General features: G+C 42.7%; 1 protein-coding gene across 2 annotated transcripts in view; it reads left to right on the top strand.

The window, feature by feature from the left end:
• Positions 1-25,253, top strand: part of LOC128623034 (NACHT, LRR and PYD domains-containing protein 12-like) — a 393,909-nt gene that overhangs the window by 48,662 nt on the left and 319,994 nt on the right. For both annotated transcript variants that reach the window (XM_053649879.1, XM_053649880.1), the window contains exons 5-7: positions 984-1,037; positions 1,260-3,044; positions 7,359-7,553. In XM_053649879.1, the coding sequence (XP_053505854.1) occupies positions 984-1,037; positions 1,260-3,044; positions 7,359-7,553 (2,034 nt within the window). The remainder of the gene's footprint in view (positions 1-983; positions 1,038-1,259; positions 3,045-7,358; positions 7,554-25,253) is intronic.

The raw sequence follows: 25,253 nt of genomic DNA, 5'->3' as shown, positions 1-25,253 counted from the left end.
TTTGTCAGTGGGCAAACGTACAAAATCAGCAGGGGATCAAATACTTTTTTCCCTCACTGTACAGGCAATGACTTTTTATCATGCATCTTGTACCTGGCATTATAGTGCAGACTTAATACTTTAATACAAGACTTAATACCGAGACAGATACAAGCATTATATTAAAAATTTGTGAAATGTGTAAAAAATGTGATTGCCTGGTATAACATCCAGGCTGTAGTATTATAATGGCTATGGTTAGGGATTTTATACCTGTGAACCTTTATGACAAGATTTCTTAAAAACTGTATCTGTATTTTTGTCTGTTTAGAACACATTACTTGTTCATTCAGATTGATGTACTGTATTCAGTCACATCCCTAACAGCCATACAGCAAATCTAGGTTACAACGGTCTGAGCACAGACTCACAGGCGAGGATTTGTTGGGTAGTGGAGTGAGGTGCTTTGGTGCTGGGATTCAGGAGGTTGCAGCTCTTTTTGTAGATGTTATAGAGCTCTGGTGAGGCAGCCAGGGAGTTTAATCTTCCTCAAGGTGCTTTCTTCTGTGGGACACAGAGAAAAGCATTACAGTTGGTTTGGAAGCGATAGCTCACCTGGCTGTAAGGGGAGAGCCTTTTTATACTCTCCCATCGAGTGCTGGATGATAGAGAGCTGCCATGCTGATCATTAGCTGTCAGCTGGGTGTGTTTCTTTAGCACTGCCTTGCAGCCATGTTCTGTCAGGCTGTCCAAAACAAGGGGAGCAGTTCTTTTGGCACCACAGTGGCAATTGTGGGAGGAGTGCTTTTTTTGTGCGCAGGCCGCCCTCCAGCCGTCACAACAGGAATAAAACCTAGAAAAGCTAGAATTAAAACAAGACAAGGTTATTTTCTCCAGCTCCAAAAAATTGTCATGCTGTATTTAGAACTGTGTAAAATTAAGGCTAAAATTTAGATTATAGTGTTTAACTGCTAAAAATGATCAACTGCAATTTTTGTTCACAGTGTTCTACAGAGAGCCATAGGCAGCATAGAAAAGATCATCATCACAGATACAGGGTAAGATCAAAATCAACAACATGACTGTAACAGTGACACACTGGTATTATAAACTTGTTTGCTATTATTAACTACAGAGTGATTAGAATATAGAGAACATACAGTAGAATAAAATAAACATAGTGAGATCATAAAAAAGAGCTATCTGTGATAACTGTGATCTTAAAGTTTAATAATTAGACCCCATGTCTCACCACATCCTCCTACTTCACCATTTCACAGGCATGATCCAGAATCTGCTGCTGTAAATGAATTCCAGAAAGAGTTCAAATTAAATCTGATGAAGAAGTTTCAGTGTTTGAATGGAGTGGTAATAAACCTCGGAAACCAAACACTCCTGAATGAGATCTACACAGAGCTCTACATCACAGAGGGAGACAGTGGAGAAGTCTGTAATGAACATGAGGTGAGACAGATCGAGGCAGCATCCAGGAGAACAACAACAGAGGACACACCAATAAAATGCAATGACATCTTTAAGCCCTTATCTGAACAAAACAAACCCATCAGAACTGTGCTGACAAGGGGAGTTGCTGGCATCGGAAAAACAGTCTCTGTGCAGAAGTTCATTCTGGACTGGGCTGAAGGGAAAGAAAATCAGGACGTCCACCTCATATTTCCACTTCCTTTCAGAGAGCTAAATTTGATGAAGGACCAGAACCTGAGTCTGATGGAGCTCCTTCATGTCTGTTTTAAGGAAACAAAAGAAACAGAAATGTCCAGTTTGGAAAAGGTTCTATTCATTTTTGATGGATTGGATGAGTGTCGTTTTTCTCTAGATTTCCAGAACACAGTGAGAGTGTGTGATGTAACTGAATCCGCTTCAGTGCATGTGCTGCTGATAAACCTGATCAAAGGGAATCTGCTTCCCTCTGCTCTCATCTGGATCACCTCCCGACCAGCAGCAGCTGATCAAATCCCCTCTGAGTGTGTCCATCGAGTCACAGAGGTACGAGGGTTCAATGACCCACAGAAGGAGGAGTACTTTAGGAAGAGAATCAGTGATCAGAGCCTGGCCAATAACATCATCACACACCTGAAGTCATTAAGAAGCCTCTACATCATGTGCCACATCCCAGTCTTCTGCTGGATTTCAGTTGCTGTTCTAGAGAAAATGTTGGGTGAAGCAGAGAGTGGAGAGATCCCCAAGACTCTGACTGAAATGTACACACACTTCCTCATCATTCAGACAAACATCATAAGAGAAAAGTACTCAAAGAAGCAGGAGAGTGATGAAGAAATGCTTCTTAAACTGGGACAACTGGCTTTTGAGCAGCTGAAAAAAGGCAACCTGATCTTCTATGAGGAAGACCTGAGAGAGTGTGGAATTGATGTGAGAGAAGCAGCAGTGTACTCAGGTTTGTGTACGCAAATCTTCAGAGAGGAGTTTGGGCTTCACTCAAGTAAAGTATACTCTTTTGTTCATCTGAGCATTCAGGAGCACCTTGCAGCTCTGTATGTGCACCTGACATTTAGGATGGAAAAGAGAAATGTTTTTAAAAAGAGTCAGTTCTCAATATGGTTCATGAAAGAAAAGATCATATCAGATGTACACAAGAGTGCTGTAGATCTGGCTTTAAATAGTCAGACTGGACATCTGGACCTTTTCCTCCGCTTTCTTCTGGGTCTCTCACTGGAGTCCAATAAGAAACTCTTGCATGCCTTAGTAGCACAGACAAGAAGTACCTCCCAGAGCATAAATTGTACAGTTCAATACATTAAGGAGAAGATCAGTGCAGATCTTCCTATAGAGAAATCCATTAATCTGTTCCATTGTCTGAATGAACTGGGTGATAATTCTCTAGTGGAGGAAATCCAACGCTACCTTAAATCTGGAAAACAAAGTGAACTCTCTTCTACACAATGGTCTGCTCTGGTGTTTGTGTTACTGACATCAGCACAGGAGCTGGAAGAATTTGACCTGAGTAAATATTTCAGTACAGATAAGATAACAGAAGATGTACTTCTGAAGATGATGCCTGTGATTGCAGCCTCCAGAAAAGCAATGTAAGTACAACTGAATATAACTGTTCTACTGTTACAATGTTAGAAAGAGAGAAACTTAAAAGACTCTGACAAACATGTACTTTGGGATATTTTCATTGAGTTAATGCAAATAGATAATTTAGGAAATAAAAATTGCATGAACAAAGTAATAACTGTGCCAGCCAGCTAATTTAATTTGAGGAAAAAAATGTCTGGGTTACTACCCTGTTCCCTGAGAAGGGAATGAGATGTCACTAAGCTTGACACTGTGGGAAGCGCCCTTGCGCGTGACCGGTATCTGAAGTCTGTGTAAAATCATGCCTATTTATTGGCCTGCCGTGGTCAGCTGATGTGGCATATTGTGCGACACGTAATTATAAGATGGCCCCGTCATCAGCCTTTATTATCTAAATCAAAGATGCAATTCAAAGACATGTCCTAGTATGACAATGCTACCCAATGTCTCATTCCCTTTTCAGGGAACAGGGTTACATGCAAAACCCAAAATCCCTTTCCACGGGAACTCATTGTTGTATGAGCTTCATGCTGTGGGAACGAGTAAACCCTCTCCATCATTCTGAGGGTATGGCCTGTCACAGAGGCTCCATCAATAGGGGCTGAAATGGCCACATAGACACTTATTGTAGAAGGAGACAACCATCCTGAGAAACATTCCTGTAAGAACTCCAGAACTGTAGCCATGCACCATTTACTGGGTTTCACTGATGTTCCAAGAATTTAACATGGTCTCTACAGCTTCAGTTACAGAATCTATGAGCTGGTGTCCCTCAGGGGCCAGATTCAAAGTTTCCATGGTTCCGGCCAGTGGTGATAAATCAACCCTCTGTCTTGAGACAATAGATCCCTGCAAATGAGAATCTCCCAGGGAGTGCTGTCCAGCAGCGATATTATGTCCAAAAAACATATTTGAGCTGTCCAATCCTCAGCCCCTGCCTTGAAAGGATGTCTTCCCCTACATTCCGGTTGCCTGGAATGTACATTGCACTCACTGACATATGAGACCACCGCTGTATTGTCTAACACATGGTGCCCTCTCAAGTGATATGAAGGAATTAATTGCTAAGAGTACGGCCCACACTTTTAGGTGATTTATATGCCACACTAGATGAGGTCCACTCCAGAGACCACGCGAGAGGTGTCTGACATTACCATATTGTGATAAGAGATGCCCCTAGAGTGTGACTAGAGGCTAGAAACTGGGCACACCTCCAAGTTCTCAGAGCACATAGGCATCGCCACTTGAGACAGATTACTCTCAGGGGTTTTGTCCTCAGATGAAACCCCAACTTTCAGCCACCACACCTGTGCAATGGGCCCCACGGTCTGATGTTAGTTGTTGCTGACATAAGCCCCAACAGTCTCCACAGAGACTGGAAGAGGATGCCCAGACCTAACTTCCTTGCTCAATGTTAATAGGATTGCCCTATGTGTGTTGAGGATAGACATGCCCTCATTGTATTCGAATCCCATATGACCCCTAGAAAAGTCGCTCTTGACTGGAGAAGCAACTTTCCCTGAAGTTCAACCTGAACCCCCAACTCCTCATGTGGGCAAGAACATTTACATTTACATTTATTCACTTAGCAGACGCTTTTATCCAAAGCGACTTACAAATGAGAAAGATACAAGCAAAGCGATACAATACAAGAAGTGCTACCATACAAGATGTATTAATTGAATTCCAGAAGAAGCAAAGTGCAGAGTAGAGGTGTAAGTGCATTTTTTTTTTTTTTTTTTTTTTATGAGTTGGTTAGGTGTTCATAGAAGAGGTGGGTCTTTAGCTGTTTTTTGAAGATGGTGAGAGATTCTGCGGTCCGGATTGAGATTGGAAGTGCATTCCACCACTGAGGAACAGTTAGTGTGAAGGTTCTGGAAAGGGACCTTGCGCCACACTGAGTTGGAACTGCTAAACGTCGGTCGCTAATCGATCGCAGATTGCGAGAGGGAACGTAGGCCTTCAGGAGGAAGTTGAGGTAGGAGGGTGCTGTTCCTGACAAGGTCTTGTAGGTGAGCATCAAGGCCTTGAACTTGATGTGGGCAGCTACAGGAAGCCAGTGGAGGGAGATGAAGAGGGGTGTGACATGGGTTCTCTTGGACTGGTTGAAGACGAGGCGTGCTGCAGCATTCTGAATCATCTCAAGGGGTTTGATGGAGCTGGTTGGGAAGCCTGAAAGCAGTGAGTTGCAGTAGTCCAGTTTAGAGATAACAAGAGCCTGGACTAGAATCTGTGTAGCCTGTTTGGTGATGTAGGGTCGGATTTTCATGATGTTGTAAAGGATGAACCTACAGGACCTTGCAGTTGCTGAGATATGGTCTGCAAAGGTCAAGCCATCATCAAGAATCACCCCAAGGTTCCTGGCCATCCTGGTTGGCATGAGTGTGAGTGAGCCGAGCTGTACAGTGAGGTTGTGGTTGATTGAGGGACAGGCTGGGATGACGAGAAGCTCAGATTTTGCCAGGTTAAGTTTAAGATGGTTTTCCTTCATCCAGACCGAGATGTCCGAAAGGCAAGCAGAGATGCGTGCAGAGATGGATGGATCGTCAGGCTGGAAGGACAAATGGAGCTGGTTGTCATCAGCATAGCAATGATATGAGAAGCCATGAGACTCAGTCACCTGCCCTAGAGATGTAGTGTAGATAGAAAAGAGGAGTGGACCCAGAACTGACCCCTGTGGAACGCCAGTTGTGAGTTGCTGAGTTTCAGAAATACCTCACCTCCATGATACCTTGAAAGATCTGTCAGAGAGATCCAAGAACAACATCTTGGACTGCTATAGAATTAACCAGTCGTCCACATAGTTTAGCACACAGATCCACTGGAGTCACAACGGCACCAGAACAGCATCCATGCACTTTGTGAATGTGCAGTGGGATTAAACTAGACGGAACGGAAGAACTGATACTGATACACGTATAATCGACCCTGATTATAATTTTAAATCAGGATTACTTCCAGGCTGTCACTGTGGCTGCCCGGTCCACTTGGCTTTCTGCTTGTCTTCTGTGCCTCCCTCACACTTCAGCAGGTCTGCCTGGTAGGCCTGCTACACTGACATTGTGTGCTGAGATTTTATATATATATATATATATATATATATATATATATATATATATATATATATATATATATATATATATTGCACTAAAGCCTTCTGTGGCTGTCTAATAAAATAAATCTTTTTCCAAATGATAGTAAAGTGTGATTTTTCTTTTATGTCTATTCTTTATATACATATATATACATATATATAGACATATATATATATATATGTATATATATATATATATATATATATATATATATATATATATATACACAGCATCTCACAAAAGTGAGTACACCCCTCACAATTTTGTAAATATTTGATTAGATCTTTTCATGTGACAACACTGAAGAAATGATACTTTGCTACAAGGTAAAAAAGTGAGTGTACAGCTTGTGTAACAGTGTAAATTTGCTGTCCCCTCAAAATAACTCAACACACAGTCATTAATGTCTAAACTGCTGGCAACAAAAGTGAGTACACCCCTAAGTTAAAATGTCATTAGCAACGTGTTATTTCTTCTGTGTTGTCGCATGAAAATATATAATCAAATATTTACAAAAATGTGAGGGGTGTACTCACTTTTATGAGATAGATATATATGTATATGTAATTTTACACTCCAGAGAGCTTCATGATCATTGCTTATTAATGATCTTCTTACATTAGTTACACTAATTTCCTAATTAATTACATAAACTGCAGTTCCTGTTACTGCACTAAGGCCCCTAATGTCTAATGTTTGTGTCTAATAACATAAATCTTTTGCTAAATAATAGTAAAGTGTGCTTTTTGTTTTATATATATTTTAAATCTCATTGCTAAGCTACTGCTTACAACACTTATAGGAAGAAACGGCACTGAGGATGTTTACAACAGATGCATTGATGTCATGGTGTAATGCCATAACAAAGTCATTTTTTAACTGTAATATAAACCCTTAACAAAATGATTTTGTAGTTTGTTTTTTTTAATGGAATGAGTTTATTTAATAAAAATCTGATTGGGCAGTGGACCATTATGGATATTTCTTTTATTTAAATCATCAATTCAATCAAATTATTTTACATTTCACTAAATCCAAAGAATAACCTGAATGTTATAATGGTTCTCCTAGATGTTGGCCGGAGTCTTCCTTTAAGCATATTGTCTAACTGGAGTTTGCACTTTTAGCATTTATGAAAATGAGAAGGTACTGGGAGAGTTTTGAGTACTTGATTGATAATTTGCACTAGTGTTTGTTCATTATATATTATTTTATTTCCTTCAGTATCAGGTGTGATTCACTTGGAGTGAAAAGTTGGTCAGCTCTGGTCTCAGCTCTCAACTCAGAAACCTTCAATCTGAGAGAACTGCATATGATTGTGAAAACACTGGATCTGTCCAATAATAAAATAGGAGATTCAGGAGTGAAGAGTCTCTGTGCTGTACTGAAGAATCCTCACTTTAAAGTGGAGACACTGAGGTAAGATCATCTCTCTGAGAGACACAATAACTCAGTAAAAGCAGCATTTGTATACAGTGTTGTTTTTCACTTGAACATTTCTGTAACAATACAACATGCAGAACAAACATCTGGGTTACGGATGTGACCCTGTTCCATAAGAAGGGAATGAGACGTTGCATGAGCTTCACACTATGGGAAGTTCCCTCTCACGTGAGCAGTATTTGCTCTGTGTAAAATTATGCCTATTTATAGGCCTGCCCTGGGTAGGTGAGGTGGCATTTCACACATCATGTGAAAATGGAACCTGTGAACCAGGTCATCAGCCTCTATTATCTGAAGTGAATACACGATTTACAGGCATGCCCCAGTATGGTAAAGCTATGCAACATCTCGTTCCCTTCTCAGGATTAAATGCGTGGGTAACACAGACATTCCCTTTCAAAGGGAACTCAATGTTTTGTGAGCTTCACGTGGTGGGATCGAGTATACCCACTCTGTCACAGAGGCTCCATTAACATGGGCATGGCTGGCCGAAGTGGCAGCCATGTAGACCCAAATTTTAGAAGAAGTCAACCTTTCTGAGAAAGGTTCCTGTAAAAACTCCAAGACTGTATCCATTGTGCAGTTTATTGAGTCTCAATGACGTTCCTAGTGTTTAACATGGTCTGTACTCAGGGGCCAGACTTACAGTTTCCATGGTCCCATCCAAGGGTGATAAATAAACTCTATGGCTTTAGACAATATATCCCTGTGAACGGTAATCTCCCAAGGAGTGCCATCCAGCAGAGATGTTATCTCAGAGAACCAAATTTAAGCTGGCCAATCCGGGGCTACTAGCAGCAGACACAGCATGAGCTTTACAAACTCTTGCTAGAACCTGTGGGAGTAGAGCAATTTGAGGAAAGGTGTACAGATGTGACCTTGCCCATGTGTGTACCCTGGCATCCAGCCCTGACCTTTGTTTAAAAAAATTTTTGGTGCAGGCGGAGTGAGGGCAAACCACAGAAGGCAGCGTGTTGTCTCCTCAGAGGTGAACACATCCACTTTTGCTCTGCAGAACCTATGCCATAGGGACTTACGCATGTGGATGAATTTACATTCCGGTTGCCTGGAATGTACATTGCACTCACAGACAAATGTTCCCATCAGCCAGAGAAGAATTAGTTAAGCCTGTCTGATTAGGTTGTGCAAACTAAATCCTGCCTGGTGGTTGATATATGAGACCACCATTGTATTTTCTAAAACATGGTGACCTCTCAACTGAGGAGAAGGAATTCAGTACTAGTAGAATGGCCACACTTCTAGGAAATTTATATGCCACACTAGATGAGGGCCACTCCAGAGACCGTGAGGGAGGTGTCTGAAATGACCATCTTGCTATAAAAGATGCCTCGAGAGTGTGACCCAAGGCTATAAACTGGGGACACCTCCAAGTTCTCAGAGCACATAGGCATTGCAGCATGACATTGATTACTCTCAGGGATTTTGTCCTTGGATGAAACCCCCATCTTTCAGCCACCATTGAATGGTCTCATGTGCAATGGGCCCAATGGTATGACACTGGCTGCTGCTGCCATAAGCCCCAACAGTCTCCATAGAGACTGAAGGTGATGCTCAGACCTAACCTTATCCTGATCAGGGTTGATAGGCTTGCCCTATGTGTGTTGGGTGACCACACCTCTGAAACAGGAAGGATCAAGCTATGAACTGGATCCATAACCCTTTTCTATGGAGGACAGAATGCATGGAGACACATTTGGCAGTAGTTTTCCAGGAGGTAGGCCACCACACTTTTCTTCTGTGCCTCCCTCACAGTTCAGTAGGTCTGCCTGGAAGGTCTGCCACACTGCCACTGTATGCTGAGACCCATAAGCAAGACCCATTGCCGCACTGGCTGCACCAACCAATCGTGAGGTGGTCTTACATGGTCTGGATGGCAATCCCTGATTTTGCTACTGTTGCTAGATCAAGTTGGCTTGCAAGCCACGTACACCTTTGGCATAGCAGAAGGCTGTTCTGTTTATTCCCCCAGTGGCTGAATAATGCCATGTCATGGGGTTATAAACATGGCATTCCCCAGAAGTGTGGGACTTCATGCTGCATTTCTGGGGAAAAAAGGAAGGTTCCTTTTCAAAGGGAACTCAACATTGCATGAGTTTCACGCTGTGGGAAGTGACCTTGTGCATGCATCTGAAGCATGTGTAACATCATGCCTAATTATAGGCCTGTGAACCACGTCATCAGCCTTATTATTTTCAGTGAGACTGCATGTTTGTGTGAATGTTCACAAAAGCATCTTTTCCCCTCTATCTTTTCATAAAAAAGAAACAAGAATCTCTTCACTTATCTGTTCCTTAAGAAAAACCCAGAAAAGTATGAGTGAGAGAGGAGTACTGTATGTCATGCCTTGTTCCCATTTCATCACGGAGATGGACAGACACACTTTCTGTGTGAAATGTCTAAGGGTGGAACACGCAACGGCAGCCCTCGAGAGGTCTGACTGTGCACATTGTGAATGCCTTACAATCTGGCAGCTCCACTCACAGCTCACTCTCTTCTTGGCTGAAGGGAGTTGCGTTTCAGAGCCTCGCAGATCTGGGCATCAGGTCCTGTGATTGTCGTATGGATCTGAAAGAGGAACCAGTGACAAGCGCTGCTCTATCTCTTGCTCTGTATATCAGGTCCAGCTCTCTGCCAGATTTGGAGCCTGTGTCATAACTCCTCCTTCCATTATGGCAAGCCAAAACACTCTCTCTGACAGCGAGGAGCCAGAAGGAGGTGGCAGCTCTCAAGCATATAAAGAGCTACTTGAAGTGATTACTAGGGCACTTGAAAAACTTAATCTAGACTGGCCAGGAAGAGGAAGTGGCTCATAGCAGGCTGCATGAGTGCTTTCTCCCCAGTTAATATAAATCTCCCTCACATAGCAGAAAACTCCTCCTTTTTCCAGAAGTGCATGATGAAATTTCATGATTCTGGGGAATACCACTCACTAGCCATATTTACAACCCTACAACATCAGATTATTCAGCCATCATGGGGAATGAACAGCAAGGCTATATAGCTATGCCAAAGTTGGAGGAGGCACTTGCGAGCTACCTCTCACCAATGATGGCAGGTAATTTAGGGCAAAGCCTATGCAGCAGCGGGTCTCGTTTGTGGGTCACTGTATACAACAGCAGTGCTGAGTGAGTGCAACATTGGAATTGGCATCCGTGTATTAAACTACATGGATGACTGGTTAAGTCTAGCATTATCCAGGTAACTGGTGATTCAACATCGAGATGTTGCTCACATGAGGAGCTTGGGGCTTAGGTTGAACCTCAAGAAAAGTATGGTTTCTCCAATGCAGATGACATCTTTTCTAGAGGTTATATGGGATTCTATTATGATGAGGGTGTTTCTATCCCCAACACATATTGGGTCAATCCTATTAACATTGAGCAAGGTAAATCTGGGTCTGGGCATCCCCTCCAGTCTCTATGAGTGATGAGAACGAAACCTCTAAATGTCTAGTGAAATGTCTTTTCAACACTGAAAGGTACTGTTGTGGAAATGGAGCACGCTCTCTCCAGTTACACCGATGACACAGCTCACATGAAGACTTCTATCAAGTCTCTCACTGCGACCGTGACTCAATTAGAGAATAAATGTGAGGATTTGGAGTCGAGGTCATGGTGCAATAACGTTAGGATAGTCTGCGTTCCAGAGGGCGCTGACACATGTACAACTGCTGCTGTAGCGGCCTTGTTAAAAGAGGCGTTTGGTCTGGAGAAGGAGCCGGTTTTGGACCGGTCCCACTGGACCCTTCAGCCCAAGCCCAAGCCTGGTGAACGACCACGAGCTATTGTGTGCAGATTCCACTATCACAGTGACTGTGTTGATATTTTATGCCGTGTGAGAGAGATCCAGCGGATTAAAGTGAGGGATTTGACCATCTCCGTTTTCCCTGACTACACAGCCAAGACAGCCTGGGCCCGGGCCGCGTTTAACGAGGTTCGGCGTCAACTTCATGGCATTAAGGGCGCTCGCTATGGAATACTTCACCCAGCTCAGCTTCGCATTACATATAACATTGTCCAGAAGGACTTTATTTCAGCTGTGGAAGCAGGAGACTATGTTAAACTCTTGATATCGGGGTGAACTGCATCACCTACACAGCTGGGTCTTTTTCGCTCCTTTTATTTTTATTTTTTGCACTCGGCCTTCCAACTCTACAGTATTCGGATTTTTATTGAAGATATCGTCGTTGCATTACTTCGCCTAGATTTTGTGGACTCACTCCTCTTAAATCTACTTCGGTATTAATGTGCTTCTCTGTTTTGATGCTCTGACTGGGTTAGAGTTTCTGTTTATTTAATTTTATTAGTGTTATCTCCTTGGCTTTACGTCCTACACTGTTATATTATTTGTTACAAGTCTTTAAAAGTTAAGGACATTATATTTGTTATTGTGCGCAGACTGTTTATCAGACTTGAAGTCAGTAAGGGCTTTTTCTCTTACTGGAAATTTTTGTCTTGGTAATTTTTTTGGTTAGTTCAGCTTACTCTCCGAGTTGTTTTCACATTGTGGACAACTTTTGGTTATTGTGGGAAACACCTGCTGTCTCATTTGTTTTATGGAGACTTTGGGTGTGTGTATGTTTGGGAGATTGTGAGAATAAACAAAACATGCCAGTGCTTTGAAGGATGTGAACTGGAACAGAATAATGTTAGTCAATTGCGAATCTGTTTTTAGAGTATTTAAACCTAACATGGTGAACAAATTCTATTATAGAATTAAGGCAATTTTATTGGAGTTATCTCATACAGTATGGCAAGTAATAATCTGGAAAGACCTTTGTAATATCACAGTCTAAAACTGGATTTAAAGAGAAGCGAATCAGTAAATGAATCACATGTAAATGAATTACATGTAGATGAATCACATGAAAATGAATAAATAAATTAAAAGACAGAAGCTCAATAAAGAAGAGATGTGCATGAATTAAGAAGTGTTTGTTTAAGAAACAGAATACTGTATCTATTTGAGAAATGTCTCCTAATGTCACCTGATTTTCTAATTAGGAGGCTCACATGGTATGTTTAAGTTCTTGGTTTGTTTGTTAATTTATAAGTTAATATAGTGTGTGAATTGATGTTTGCTTAATCGGCTATGCTAAGCTACCACGTGAACAGAAAACTAATTCATACACTATGTATCTAAATATAATTTTTATTTATTTTCAGTTTTTCATTTTCAGTGTCTTTATGGTGTCTGTGTGATGTCTATGTTGTTGACTGTGTCTGAAGAAGACATTAAGCGTTAAGTCATCAGTTGAAGCATCGTTTCTCTAACTCAGAAGAAAATGTTAAGGAGCCGTTACATCCTTCAACATTGAGGTTTATACGTGGTGTCAGGCGGCTGAGACCCATCTGCAGACCATGCATACCTTCCTGGGACCTCATGTAGTCCTACAAGGCCTGTCAGGTGCCCCATTTGAACCCTTAGAAGCAGGTAGGACATCTACAAGCACTCTCTGTTGCCCCTTCCTGCCTTGACTTTACCCTTGTATTAGCCAAGGCCTTCCTATATTCTAGGCTGGATTATATTTGTCACATAATCCACGTAATGAACATTAGGATGGATGCAAGTGCAGATAAAGAGCTTTTAATAAAGAGAGGCAGGTAGACAAATCCAAAACATGAGACAATAGCGTGGTCCAAAAACAGGCAATGGGTCAGGCGATCTGCAAGCAGGTGTAAAGTAGGCAGGGCATGAAACAAGAAACAAGATCAATAAAGATGAAACAAAACGAGGAACAGGGTACAAACATTTGGTATGGTGACAACACTCAATATTTCCCAAAGTCATTGTGTTCAAACAGTCTCTTCATACTATGTATGTGAATGCTCTGAATTTGATGCAGGTGTGCATGAATGAATGTGAGTGTTCTGGGACTTGCAGTCCATGGCGGCCATGTTTGTAGGCCGCAGTGCAGGATGGGAAATGTAGTCACTGGTTTGCTGTGATATGACAATATTCCTAAAGTGCATACATCTGCTGCTCAGCCAGTAGTGTTGCAGGTTTTTTTCCCTTCCCTCCTCCGTTCCTCACACCAGAACAAGAGAAATTGTACCTACTGTGTCCAGTAAGGGCTCTTTGCACTTACGTCCACCACTCCGGCCAGTGGCGTAAGTCGGACCAGTTGCTGGTCTGCTTTGGCAACAGCAGTAGTGGTGATGCTGTGTCGAAGCAGCACATGTCTAATTGGATACTAGAAGCAATCTCTATCGCTTATGAGGAGCATGGTCTTGCTACGCCTCTGGGCATAAGGGCTTTAGAATTACGTCCTTGAAGGCTTCGTCTAGAGAGGTACCCTTAAAGGAAGTGTGTGCTGTGATGGGGTGGTCTACGCCGTACACATTCATTCGATATTACAGCCTGGATATACATTCCACCATGGGCTCGAGTGTCTTGCAGTGACCCTCGGGCTCAGATCTTTTGAACAGACCATATCCTCACTCTGATGAAGTAGGTGTTCTTTTTCCCACAGCATGAAGCTCATACAATGTTGAGTTTCCTTTAAAAGGGAACGTCTGGGTTATGCATGTAACCCTGTTCCCTAAGAAGGGACTGAGACATTGCATAGATTTGTCATACTGGGTAATGCCTGTGAATAGCGTCTGATGGCTGTTTTACATACTTAATTGCCACATCACATGATCACAGCAAGGCTATACAGTAAATAGGCATGATGTTACACAAGCTTCAAATACCGGTTACACACGAGGGTGCTTCCCACAGTGTCAAGTTCATGCAATGTCTCGTTCCCTTCTCAGGGAAATGGGTTGTAACCAAGACATTTTCTGCAATGTGAGGAAGGGCTCTCCTTCTCTGTGGCTGCTCGGAGTCATAGAGGGTGGGTTGACTCTCCATACCGGAGGGAGAACCCATCGCCCTTCAGCTGAGAAGTGAGAGCTAAGAGCGGAGCTACTTCATTGTGCCCTTTTAAAAAAATGTACAGTGCATCCGGCAAGTATTCACAGCGCTTCACTTTTTCCACATTTTATTATGTTACAGTCTTATTCCACTATGGATTAAATTAATTATTTTCCTCAAAATTCTACAAACAATACCCCATAATGACAATGTGAAAGAAGTTTGCTTGAAATCTTTGCAAATTTATTAAAAATAAAAAAACAAAAAAGCACATGTACATAAGTATTTATGGCCTTTGTCATGACACTCAAAATTGAGATCAGGTGCATCCTGTTTCCACTGATCATCCTTGTTTCTACAACTTGATTGGCTTTCACCTGTGGTAAATTCAGTTGATTGGACATGATTTGGAAAGGAACACACCTGTCTATATAAGGTCCCACAGTTAACAATGCATGTCAGAGCACAAACCAAAGGCATGAAGTCCAAGGAATTGTCTGTAGACCTCAGACACAGGATTGTATCAAGGCACAGATCTGGGGAAGGGTACAGAAACATTTCTACAGCATTGAAGGCCCCAATGAACACAGTGGCCTCCATCATGGAAGAAGTTTGGAGCCACCAGGACTCTTCCTAGAGCTGGCCACCCGGCCATCGGGGAGATGGGCCTTAGGCCGGGAGGTGACCAAAAACCCAATGGTCACTCTGACAGAGCTCCATCGTGTCTCTGTGGAAAAAGGAGAACCTTTCAAAAGAACAACCATCTTTACAGCACTCCACCAATCAGGCCTGTATGGTATAGTGGCCAGACGGAAGCCACTCTTCAGTAAAAGGCACATGACAGCCTGAATGGAGTTTGGCAAAAGGCACCCGAAGGACTCTCATTCCAAAGATTGAACAAAGATTGAACTTTTTGGCCTGAATGGAAAGCGACATGTCTGGAGGAAACCAGGCACCAGTCATCACCTGGCCAATACCATCCCTTCAGTGAAGCATGGTGGTGGCAGCATCATGCTGTGGGGATGTTTTTCAGCGGCAGGAACTGGGAGACTAGTCAGGATCGAGGGAAAGATGAATGCAGCAATGTACAGAGACATCCTTGATGAAAACCTGCTCCAGAGCACTCTGGACCTCAGACTGGAGCGAAGGTTAATCTTCTACAAGACAACGACCCTAAGCACACAGCCAAGATAACAAAGGTGTAGCTACATGACAACTCTGTGAATGTCCTTGAGTGGCCTAGCCAGAGCCAAGACTTGAACCTGATTGAACATCTCTGGAGAAATCTGAAAATGGCTGTGCACCGATGCTCCCCATCCAACCTGATGGGGCTTGAGAGGTTCTGCAAAGAAGAATGGGAGAAACAGCCCAAAAATAGGTGTGCCAAGTTTGTAGCATCATACTCCAAAAGACTTGAGGCTGTAATTGGTGCCAAAGGTGCTTCAACAAAGTATTGAGCAAAGGCTGTGAATACTTATGTACATGTGCTTTTTTGTTTTTAATAAATTTGCAAAGATTTCAAACAAACTTCTTTCATGTTGTCATTATGGTGTATTGTTTGTAGAATTTTGAGGAAAATAATGAATTTAATCCATTTTGGAATAAGGCTGTAACATAACAAAATGTGAAGCGCTGTGAATACTTTCCGGATGCACTGTGTGTATGTGTGTGTGTGTATGTATGTGTGTGTGTGTGTGTGTGTGTGTATATACACACACAGAATCTCACAAAAGTGAGTACACCCCTCAGATTTTTGTAAATATTTGATTATATATTTTCATGTGAAAACACTGAAGAAATGACACTTTGCTACAATGTAAAGTTGTGAGTGTACAGCTTGTATAACAGTGTAAATTTGCCGTTCCCTCAAAATAACTCAACACACAGCCATTAATGTCTAACCCGCTGGCAACAAAAGAGAGTACACCCCTATGTGAAAATGTCCAAATTGGGCCAAAAGTGTCAATATTTTGTGTGGCCACTATTATTTTCCAGCACTGCCTTAACCCTCTTGGGCATGGAGTTCACGAGAGCTTCACAGGTTGCCATTGGAGTCCTCTTCCACTCCTCCATGATGACATCATGGATGTCGACTCCACCTTCTGTTTGAGAATGCCCCACAGATGCTCAATAGCGTTTAGGTCTGGAGACATGCTTGGCCAGTCCATGACCTTCACCCTCAGCTTCTTTACCAAGGCAGTGGTCATCTTGGAAGTGTGTTTGGGGTCATTATCATGCTGGAATACTGCCCTGTGGCCCAGTCTCTGAAGGGAGGGGATCATGCTCCGCTTCAGTATGTCATAGTACATGTTGGCATTCATGGTTCCCTCAATTAACTGTCGCCCCCTAGTGCTGGCAGTACTCATGCAGCCCCAGACCATGACACTCCCACCACCATGCTTGACTGTAGGCAAGACACACTTGTCTTTGTACTCCTCACCTGGTTGCTGCCACACACGCTTGACACCATCTGAACCAAATAAGTTTATCTTGGTCTCATCAGACCACAGGACATGGTTCCTGTAATCCATCTCCTTAGTCTGCTTGTCTTCAGGAAACTAGTTGTGGGCTTTCTTGTGCATCATCTTTAGAAGAGGCTTCCTTCTGGGACGACAGCGATGCAGACAAATTTGATGCAGTGTACGGCATATGGTCTGAGCACTGACAGGCTGACACCCCACCCCTTCAACCTCTGCACAAAGCTGGCAGCACTCATACGTCTATTTACCAAAGACAACCTCTGGATATGGCGCTGGGCACATGCACTCAACTTCTTTGGTCGACCATGGCGAGGCCTGTTCTGAGTGACCCTGTCCTGTTAAACCGCTGTATGGTCTTGGCCACCATGCTGCAGCTCAATGTCAGGGTCTTGGTGATCTTCTTATAGCCTAGGCCATCTTTATGTAGAGCAACAATTCTTTTTTTTCAGATCCTCAGAGAGTTCTTTGCCATGAGGTGCCATGTTGAACTTCCAGTGACCAGTATGAGGGAGTGTGAGACCGATGACACCAAATTTATCACACCTGCTCCCCATTCACACCTGAGACCTTTTTACACTAACAAGTCACATGACACCGGGGAGGGAAAATGGCTAATTGGGCCTAATTTGGACATTTTCACTTAGGGGTGTACTCACTTTTGTTGCCAGCAGTTTAGACATTAATGGATGTGTGTTGTTATTTTGAGGGGACAGAAAATTTACACTGTTACACAAGCTGTACACTCACTATTTTACCTTGTAGCAAAGTGTCATTTCTTCAGTGTTGTCACATGAAAAGATATAATCAAATATTTACAAAATTGTGAGGGGTGTGCTCACTTTTGTGAGATGCTGTATGTAACGTTATCCCAATATCTATATTATTGAACTACCTCTTCCAACATCATTAATTATTGATACTTAGATAATTAAAACATCATAAATATTATAAAATCACCCTTATCACACATATACATGGTTTTGCTAGCTTTCAGCAGCACTGCCCCTGTGCAGTACAGAACTGATGGGATATATGTCTGCGATTTACAAGTGTTCATCTCCAATTCCTCATCCAAATCCATATGGGACCTCCAGGATCTGAAACACATCTTGCTTTGGCTTATAAGCAAGAGAGCCAGAGCAGGACTGCACCATAGCATGATTCAAATAGCGACAGAAAATTAATGAGATTTTTTTTAAAAAACCTTCTTTTACTGGCGGTGACACAAACAGTCCAACATGCAGTCTTTTGCTGAAGATAATAAGGCTGATGATGTGATTTACAGGTGCCGTTTTTATAGTTATGCAATACCACCTCACCTGACCATGGCAGGCCTATAAACATTCATGATTTTACTCAGACTTTAGATACCAGTCATGCGTGAGGGCACTTCCCACAGCGTGAAGCGCATGCAAAGTTGAGTTCCATTTAAAAGGGAACAGATTATTCATTATTCATAATGATTTCTCTCCAGAATCACTTACAGTGGGGTTAAATAAGTATTTGATGCATCAACATTTTTTTCAGTAAATATATTTCCAATAAGGTTATTCACATGAAATTTTTACCAGACAGTTAATATCAGTATTAACTCAAGAAATCTGGAAGTATTTCTGCTATGGAGGTCAAAGGTGGATAACCAAGTTTGAGGAGAAAACAACAGGACAATTGTTGGCCATTGGGGACATAAAAGCCATACTGTGTCAGACTGTGGGCAAAGGTTAAACCAAAGAAATAATGGAGATGGCCAACTTGGAGAAAGAGATGGATGACCCCAGGTGTGATCCAATGCTGTTTGGCCTGGAGCAGAATGTTGTATGGGGAGCAATACAAAAAATGTACCCCACAAAGTTAGATCCATGGCTGCTAGAAACTATCACACTGAAAGAGGAAGAAAATTTAACGAAATTTGTGCAAGAGTTTCATGACAAATGGAGAATTGAGACAGGAGGCAAATGGGATGAGTCCTCTGCCAGTGCAGGACTCTTCAGGATGATGCTAAAGAAGGCCGTACCCGAGGAAGTGCAAAAAAAATTAGAAGGCATAGTGGAGCTGAATACAATGGAATGGACCTCATTCATGGCACAAGTAACACATCCTGTAGATCAGTACAGGATAAAGAAAAAAGGAACCGCCAAAATGCCCTGTGTAAACTAGGGGCAAATATACAATGTGACCCAACTGGCTGTGGGTTACATTACCAAAACCTAAAGCCACACAGTACTTGCTCCTCCAAGAACAAGACACGACTCCTCCAGTAACCGACAAAGTCTACTGGTTGGAAGTGGAGGACGTGGAGAAATCGGAATTATGGGAGAAGTTTGAAGAATGGAAACTCTGTTTGAGGTATATGCACCCGGACTGCCATGAAACACAAACTCCGTTACACTGTATAATCAAGTATGACAAAGGAGGATGGGACAAGGTGTTTGCCCAGTTGTGGGAAGAACTCAAAGAATCTAATAAGCATCCCCCCAGGGGTTAGCAGCCATGGTACAACTGCCAGAAAGACTGACAAATTGGTACCAGGTAGAGGATGCGGTCCCCCATGTCTCTCTTATGGTCACAAATAAGTTTGAACTTAAAGATTTAGGAGCAATGGTTAAGCAGGCTAGGGAAGTGAGGGAATGGAAACCAACTGAGATCCCATACTTACACAGGTCACCTGATGGACAGTTCATAGGTATCTCTGAAACAGCAGTAGACCCAATGGTAGCAACATGCATCGTGATTCATGATAGGACAGAGGTAGCTGCAGGGGAAGGGCATGGTAATGGTAGATGCAGGAAAAGATCCAGATCAGAAAGAAATGCTAAAAAAATGGCAGATAAGTTATGGATAAAGCACCCAACAGATGTAGGGTTAGTTGAATCAACAGGGCTAGCAAATATTAAAGTCAAGGAGAACATTCACCTGCCATTACAAAGAAAATACCTAGTGTCCTCACAAGCCAGGGAAGGTATTAGACCAACCATACAAGAGCTAATCGAAGCAGGTGTATTGATCCCCACCCGGAGCCCTTGCAACACTCCAGTCTTTCCTGTCAAGAAGCCCGATTCAGATAAATGGATGTTGGTATATGATTTGAGAGCTATAAAATGAAATAGTGGTACTCTAAACACCAATTCTTCCAGACGCGCACACGTTGTCATCAAACATACCTGAGGGAACAAAATATTATACGGTAATTGATCTCTGCTCTGCATATTTTAGTGTACCTCTCCACCCAGATTCTCAGCATCTATTTGCGTTCACTTATGCTGGACAACAATACACATACATGAGACTTCCTCAGGGATATTGTGAAAGCCCCTCTATATTTAACCAGGTTCTAACTTGTGACCTTGATAATCTGAATTGTCATAGCACCCTGTTGCAATACGTGGATGACCTTCTGCTTTGTAGCCTGACTAATGAACAGTATCAGGAAGACTCTGTAAAGGTGTTAACTATGCTAGCCGAAAACGTCCACAAAGTGAGTAGAGAAAAACTTTAGTTTTGTAAACCTAAAGTACTTGGGACATTTTCTAGAAGGGGCAAGCTGCAAAATTTCACTTAAGCCATTAGGAAAGCACCACAACCGCAAAACATACGACAAATTTTGGCATTCTTAGGAATGGCAGGTTTTAGCAGACCATGGGTCTTTCACTGTTATATTTCAGAAAAATTTGGCTTTGTGTCTGCTGTATTAACACAACAGCAACAAGGTGTTGGTAAACAGCCTATAGCGTGCTACAATACTGCATTGGACAATGTTGAGAAGGGAATGCCACCGTGTTATCGTGATTTAGCAGCTGCCGCATTTGCATACCAAAAGGCATCCTCAATTACTATGGGGCATCCAGTCACACTCTCCACAACCCATGCACTGCATGCATTATTGTCCAGTCAGTCTTTTGTTATTACCAACTCGTGACGCACAGGGTACAATGTCATTCTGTCAGCCCCCGAATTAACCATAGAAAGGTATAACACAGTCAACCCCACTTACAAAATGGTTACTCCCAAAGCCGGTTGCCCCATGAATGCGTGTCTGAATCAGAGAAGTTCCTTAAAGCACGTGCCAACTTACAGAATCAGCCTTTGTCAAACGCACATGTGTTCTTAGTAGATGGGTCATGTTTTCGAGCTGATATAGGGAATAAAGCTGGATTTGCTGTCATAGAGGCTAGTTGGATCTGCTTTTGTTAAATATAGTAATAGCGGTCTCTTTACCCCAACCCTGCTCAGCACAATTGGCAGAAATCAGGGCTCCGACTCCTGTGTATGAAATAGAGAGTGGTAAAAGCTGTACAATTTATACTGATTCAGCATACGCATATGGAGTGTGTCATGTATTTGGGCCTAAATGGGCACACGGAGGATTTCAGAGGGCAGATGGGTCCAAAATTACTCATGGAGCAGCTATATTTGCCAGTCGAACTAGTGATTATGAAATGTCAGGCTTATAAGACTGATGGTACTTTTGGTACTAGGGGTAACATGGCAGCAGACGATGCAGCAAAGAAAGCTGCTTTAGGAACAGCACCAATGATGGCCTTGATAAACCTGGGAGAGGAAGATGTCCAACACCCACAAGAGGATAATGTGGAACTTGTGGAAATTGTGGAAATACAAAAAGAGGCCAGTGAGGCAGAAATAGCTAAATGGATAGCTAGAGGGGCAAAGAAAGAACGAGGCACAGGATTGTGGTGGAAAGTAGATGGCTTGTGTGTGGCCCTCCTGAGTATCTTACCGCTGCTCATAAAAGATGCACATGTTGTAGACCATGCTAATAGAGGAGAAACCTTGAGGAAAATCAGGGAGGCTTAGTGGTCTGCCTACTTAGCTAGCATGATTAATAAAGCACTAAATCAGTGCAAGACATGCATATGACACAATGTCCGCAAGAGCTTCACAAGCCCTATAGTGCACATTCCAGAACCAAGGGGCCCATTCAGACAAATAATAAAGGACTTTGTGGATATGGGCAGTGACAATCGGAAGGAGGGTAAGAGATACATATTGGTGGTAGAAGACCGCTTCAGTTGTTGGGTAGAGACTGTTGCAATGGCAAATCAGGAGGCATTAACAGTGGCCAAGCTTCTGTGTAGGGAAGTTATTCCACAGTTTGGAGTCCCAGATTTCATCAGCTCAGACAATGTTCCGCATTTTGTTAATTAGGTTATAAAGGCTGTGGCTAAGGCTTTGTGTATGGAGAATAAGCTGGGGTGTGTGTACCATCCACAGACACAAGGGAATGGTGGAAAGGGCTAACGGAATAATACAAAACAAGGTTACAAAAATCTGTCAAAACTCATGGCTTAACTGGGTTCAAGCATCTCCACTAGCCCTAATTAAAATGTGGTCTCAGACTAACCGTACTACTCATCTAACCCCACACAAGCTGTTGACAGGCCACACTATGCCTATGCCGTTTACTCGGGGTCCCTACAAGGGCCCAGCTCTTGGACAACTAGAGGGTGAAATGCAGTAAAATGTGCACCACCTAACCCCAATCGACAGGCACATGTTTTTGTAGGTGCACGAGGCAATCCATGGTGAAGACGTCACCACACCAGAGAGACTGGTGGAACCAGGGTGACTATGTGTACATACACATGTTCAAAAGGAAGCACTTCAACGACCCACTTCAAGCACTTCAAAGAGAGGGATCATTCAAGGTTGTTGCAGACAAAGAGCACTGGTACCACCTAAACCACTGCAGACGTGGGGCAGGAAAGGCAGACTTTTGCACCCTACTGAGGATGGGGAAGATAGGCTCCAGCATCCTACTCAAGGAGAGGAGGGAAAGGTAGACTCCTGCGTCCTGCCAGAGAAGATGAGACTAGACTTCGCAAGTGACAGCAATCCAGATGATCCCCAGGCATGTTTGTCCCATAGAACACATGGACAATTTCAGAGGAGAGGAAAGCGCAGCGCACACCGACAGGCAACAAGTGATAGCCATCTTCCAAGAGTGACATCTTCCAATATCAAATCTCCCCTTCATCTCTAAGATTTTAGAAAAGGTTGTAGCAAAGCAGTTATGCTCGTACTTAGATAGGAATAACATTCATGAAATGTATCAGTCAGGGTTTAGACCTCATCATAGCACAGAGACAGCATTAGTTAAAGTAGTAAATGACCTTCTACTGACCTACGATCAGGGTTGTGTCTCTCTGCTTGTGTTACTCGACCTTAGTGCAGCTTTTGATACTATAGATCACACTATTCTCCTTGATAGATTAGAAAATGTTGTTGGTATTAAGGGAACAGTCCTCTCCTGGCTCAGGTCTTATCTGACCGATCGTTATCAGTTCGTAGATGTAAATGGTGAATTCTCCATGCGTACTGAGGTTACTTTTGGAGTTCCACAGGGTTCTGTTTTAGGCCCACTGCTCTTTACTTTATATATGCTACCCCTAGGTCAAATTATTCGTAAACATGGAATTAGCTTCCACTGTTATGCTGATGATACACAGTTGTATGTTTCAGCGAAGCCAGAGGACAGACAGAAGCTTAGTAAAGTTGAGGATTGTGTAAAGGACATTAGACATTGGATGTTAACTAACTTCCTTCTACTTAATTCTGATAAAACAGAAATACTTTTATTAGGCCCACGTGTAGCTAGAAGTAATCTTTCTGATCACATGGTTACTCTGGATGGTCTTTCTGTTTCATCATGTGCAGCAGTTAAAGACCTTGGAGTGATTATTGACTCCAGCCTATCATTTGATGCTCATGTAGATAATATTACTAGGATAGCCTTCTTTCATCTCAGAAATATTTCTAAAATAAGAAACATATTGTCACTACATGATGCGGAAATACTAGTTCATGCATTCGTCACCTCTAGATTAGATTACTGTAATGCCTTACTGTCTGGATGTTCCAGTAGGAATATAAATAAGCTCCAGTTAGTCCAGAATGCAGCTGCTAGAGTCCTAACTAGAACTAGAAGGTACGACCATATCACACCGATATTATCAATACTGCATTGGCTCCCAGTAAAATCTCGCATTAACTATAAAATACTTTTATTAACCTATAAAGCACTAAATGGTCTCGCGCCACAATATCTAAGCCACCTTTTGGTTTTATATAATCCGCCACGCCTACTTAGATCAAAAGATGCAGGCTATTTGACGGTACCTCGAATAGTGAAGGCTACAGCAGGGGGAAGAGCCTTCGCTTACAGAGCCCCACAGTTATGGAACAGTCTTCCTATTAGTGTTCGGGACTCAGACACAGTCTCAGTGTTTAAGTCTAGGCTTAAAACGTATTTGTTTACTCAAGCCTACCCTGACTAGATTCTGTTCTACTACTTCGCAGTCATAATTATCTTTTTTCTCCCTCTCTCCTTTCGCCGAGCCCCACATGAATTTATGGAGATACTAGAGATCCAGATCCTTTCTGCCTCTGGATGGAGCTCAAATCTTCTCTAATTCCAGACTGCTGGGACTACGGCTGCTCCTAAGGCCATACAGACTTCATATTAATCCATAATGAACTTTTTCACACTATCTGTTGTTACCCAGATGAGGATGGGTTCCCTTCTGAGTTCCTCTGGTTCCTCTCAAGGTTTCTTCCTCTTAAAACATCTTAGGGAGTTTTTCCTTGCCACCGTCGCCACTCAGTGGCTTGCTCAGTTGGGATAAATTCGCACCTTTAATATCTGTATACCATGTTGATATTTCTGTAAAGCTGCTTTGAGACAATGTCTATTGTAAAAAGCGCTATACAAATAAAATTGAATTGAAAAATTGAATAGCGACACCCCTACGAGCAAACCAGGTGGTAGCACTCCGGGCACGGACCATTGATGATTCCAGGCAAAGACTCCCCACGGGTAGTACCAGATGTGGCTGACATACCGCCTGAGGAAGTCATTGCACCTCCAGCCCCTATCCTACACCCAGGCCAGATTGCTGAGGCCCCTTTCAGACTTGATGACAAGATTGGGGAGGGAGTGGTGCAGTTGTTAGAGGAAGACCGTCACCCATATGAGCAGCCATTTGGGACTCTATATCTACAGGATCTGAGAGGTCTCGACAGCCTTGCTGATCCCCAGCAACCCCAACAGCACCTGAGTGCTGGCCCTGTCGTAGATATAAACCAACTAATTCTACAGCTCCTCTCACCTGAATTCGTAGTTCCGTTGCCACAAGTAGCCCATGCAGTTGGACCAGATCCCGTACCCCAAGCTGGCCCCGAGGTCATACCCCTGAATGCGACTGAACCGCAGCAGCCATCACATTAAAATATGGGTGCTTCTTGCAGCCATCATTGTAATAAGTGCTATCAGAATGACCACACTTGTTATTATCATTCTTGG

This window comes from Ictalurus furcatus, chromosome 19, assembly GCF_023375685.1.
Source record: "Ictalurus furcatus strain D&B chromosome 19, Billie_1.0, whole genome shotgun sequence".
In the NCBI taxonomy this organism is placed as follows: Eukaryota; Metazoa; Chordata; class Actinopteri; order Siluriformes; family Ictaluridae; genus Ictalurus; species Ictalurus furcatus.
The sequence above is the reverse complement of the archived record's forward strand: the minus strand, read 5'-3'. Positions and strand labels throughout refer to the sequence as shown.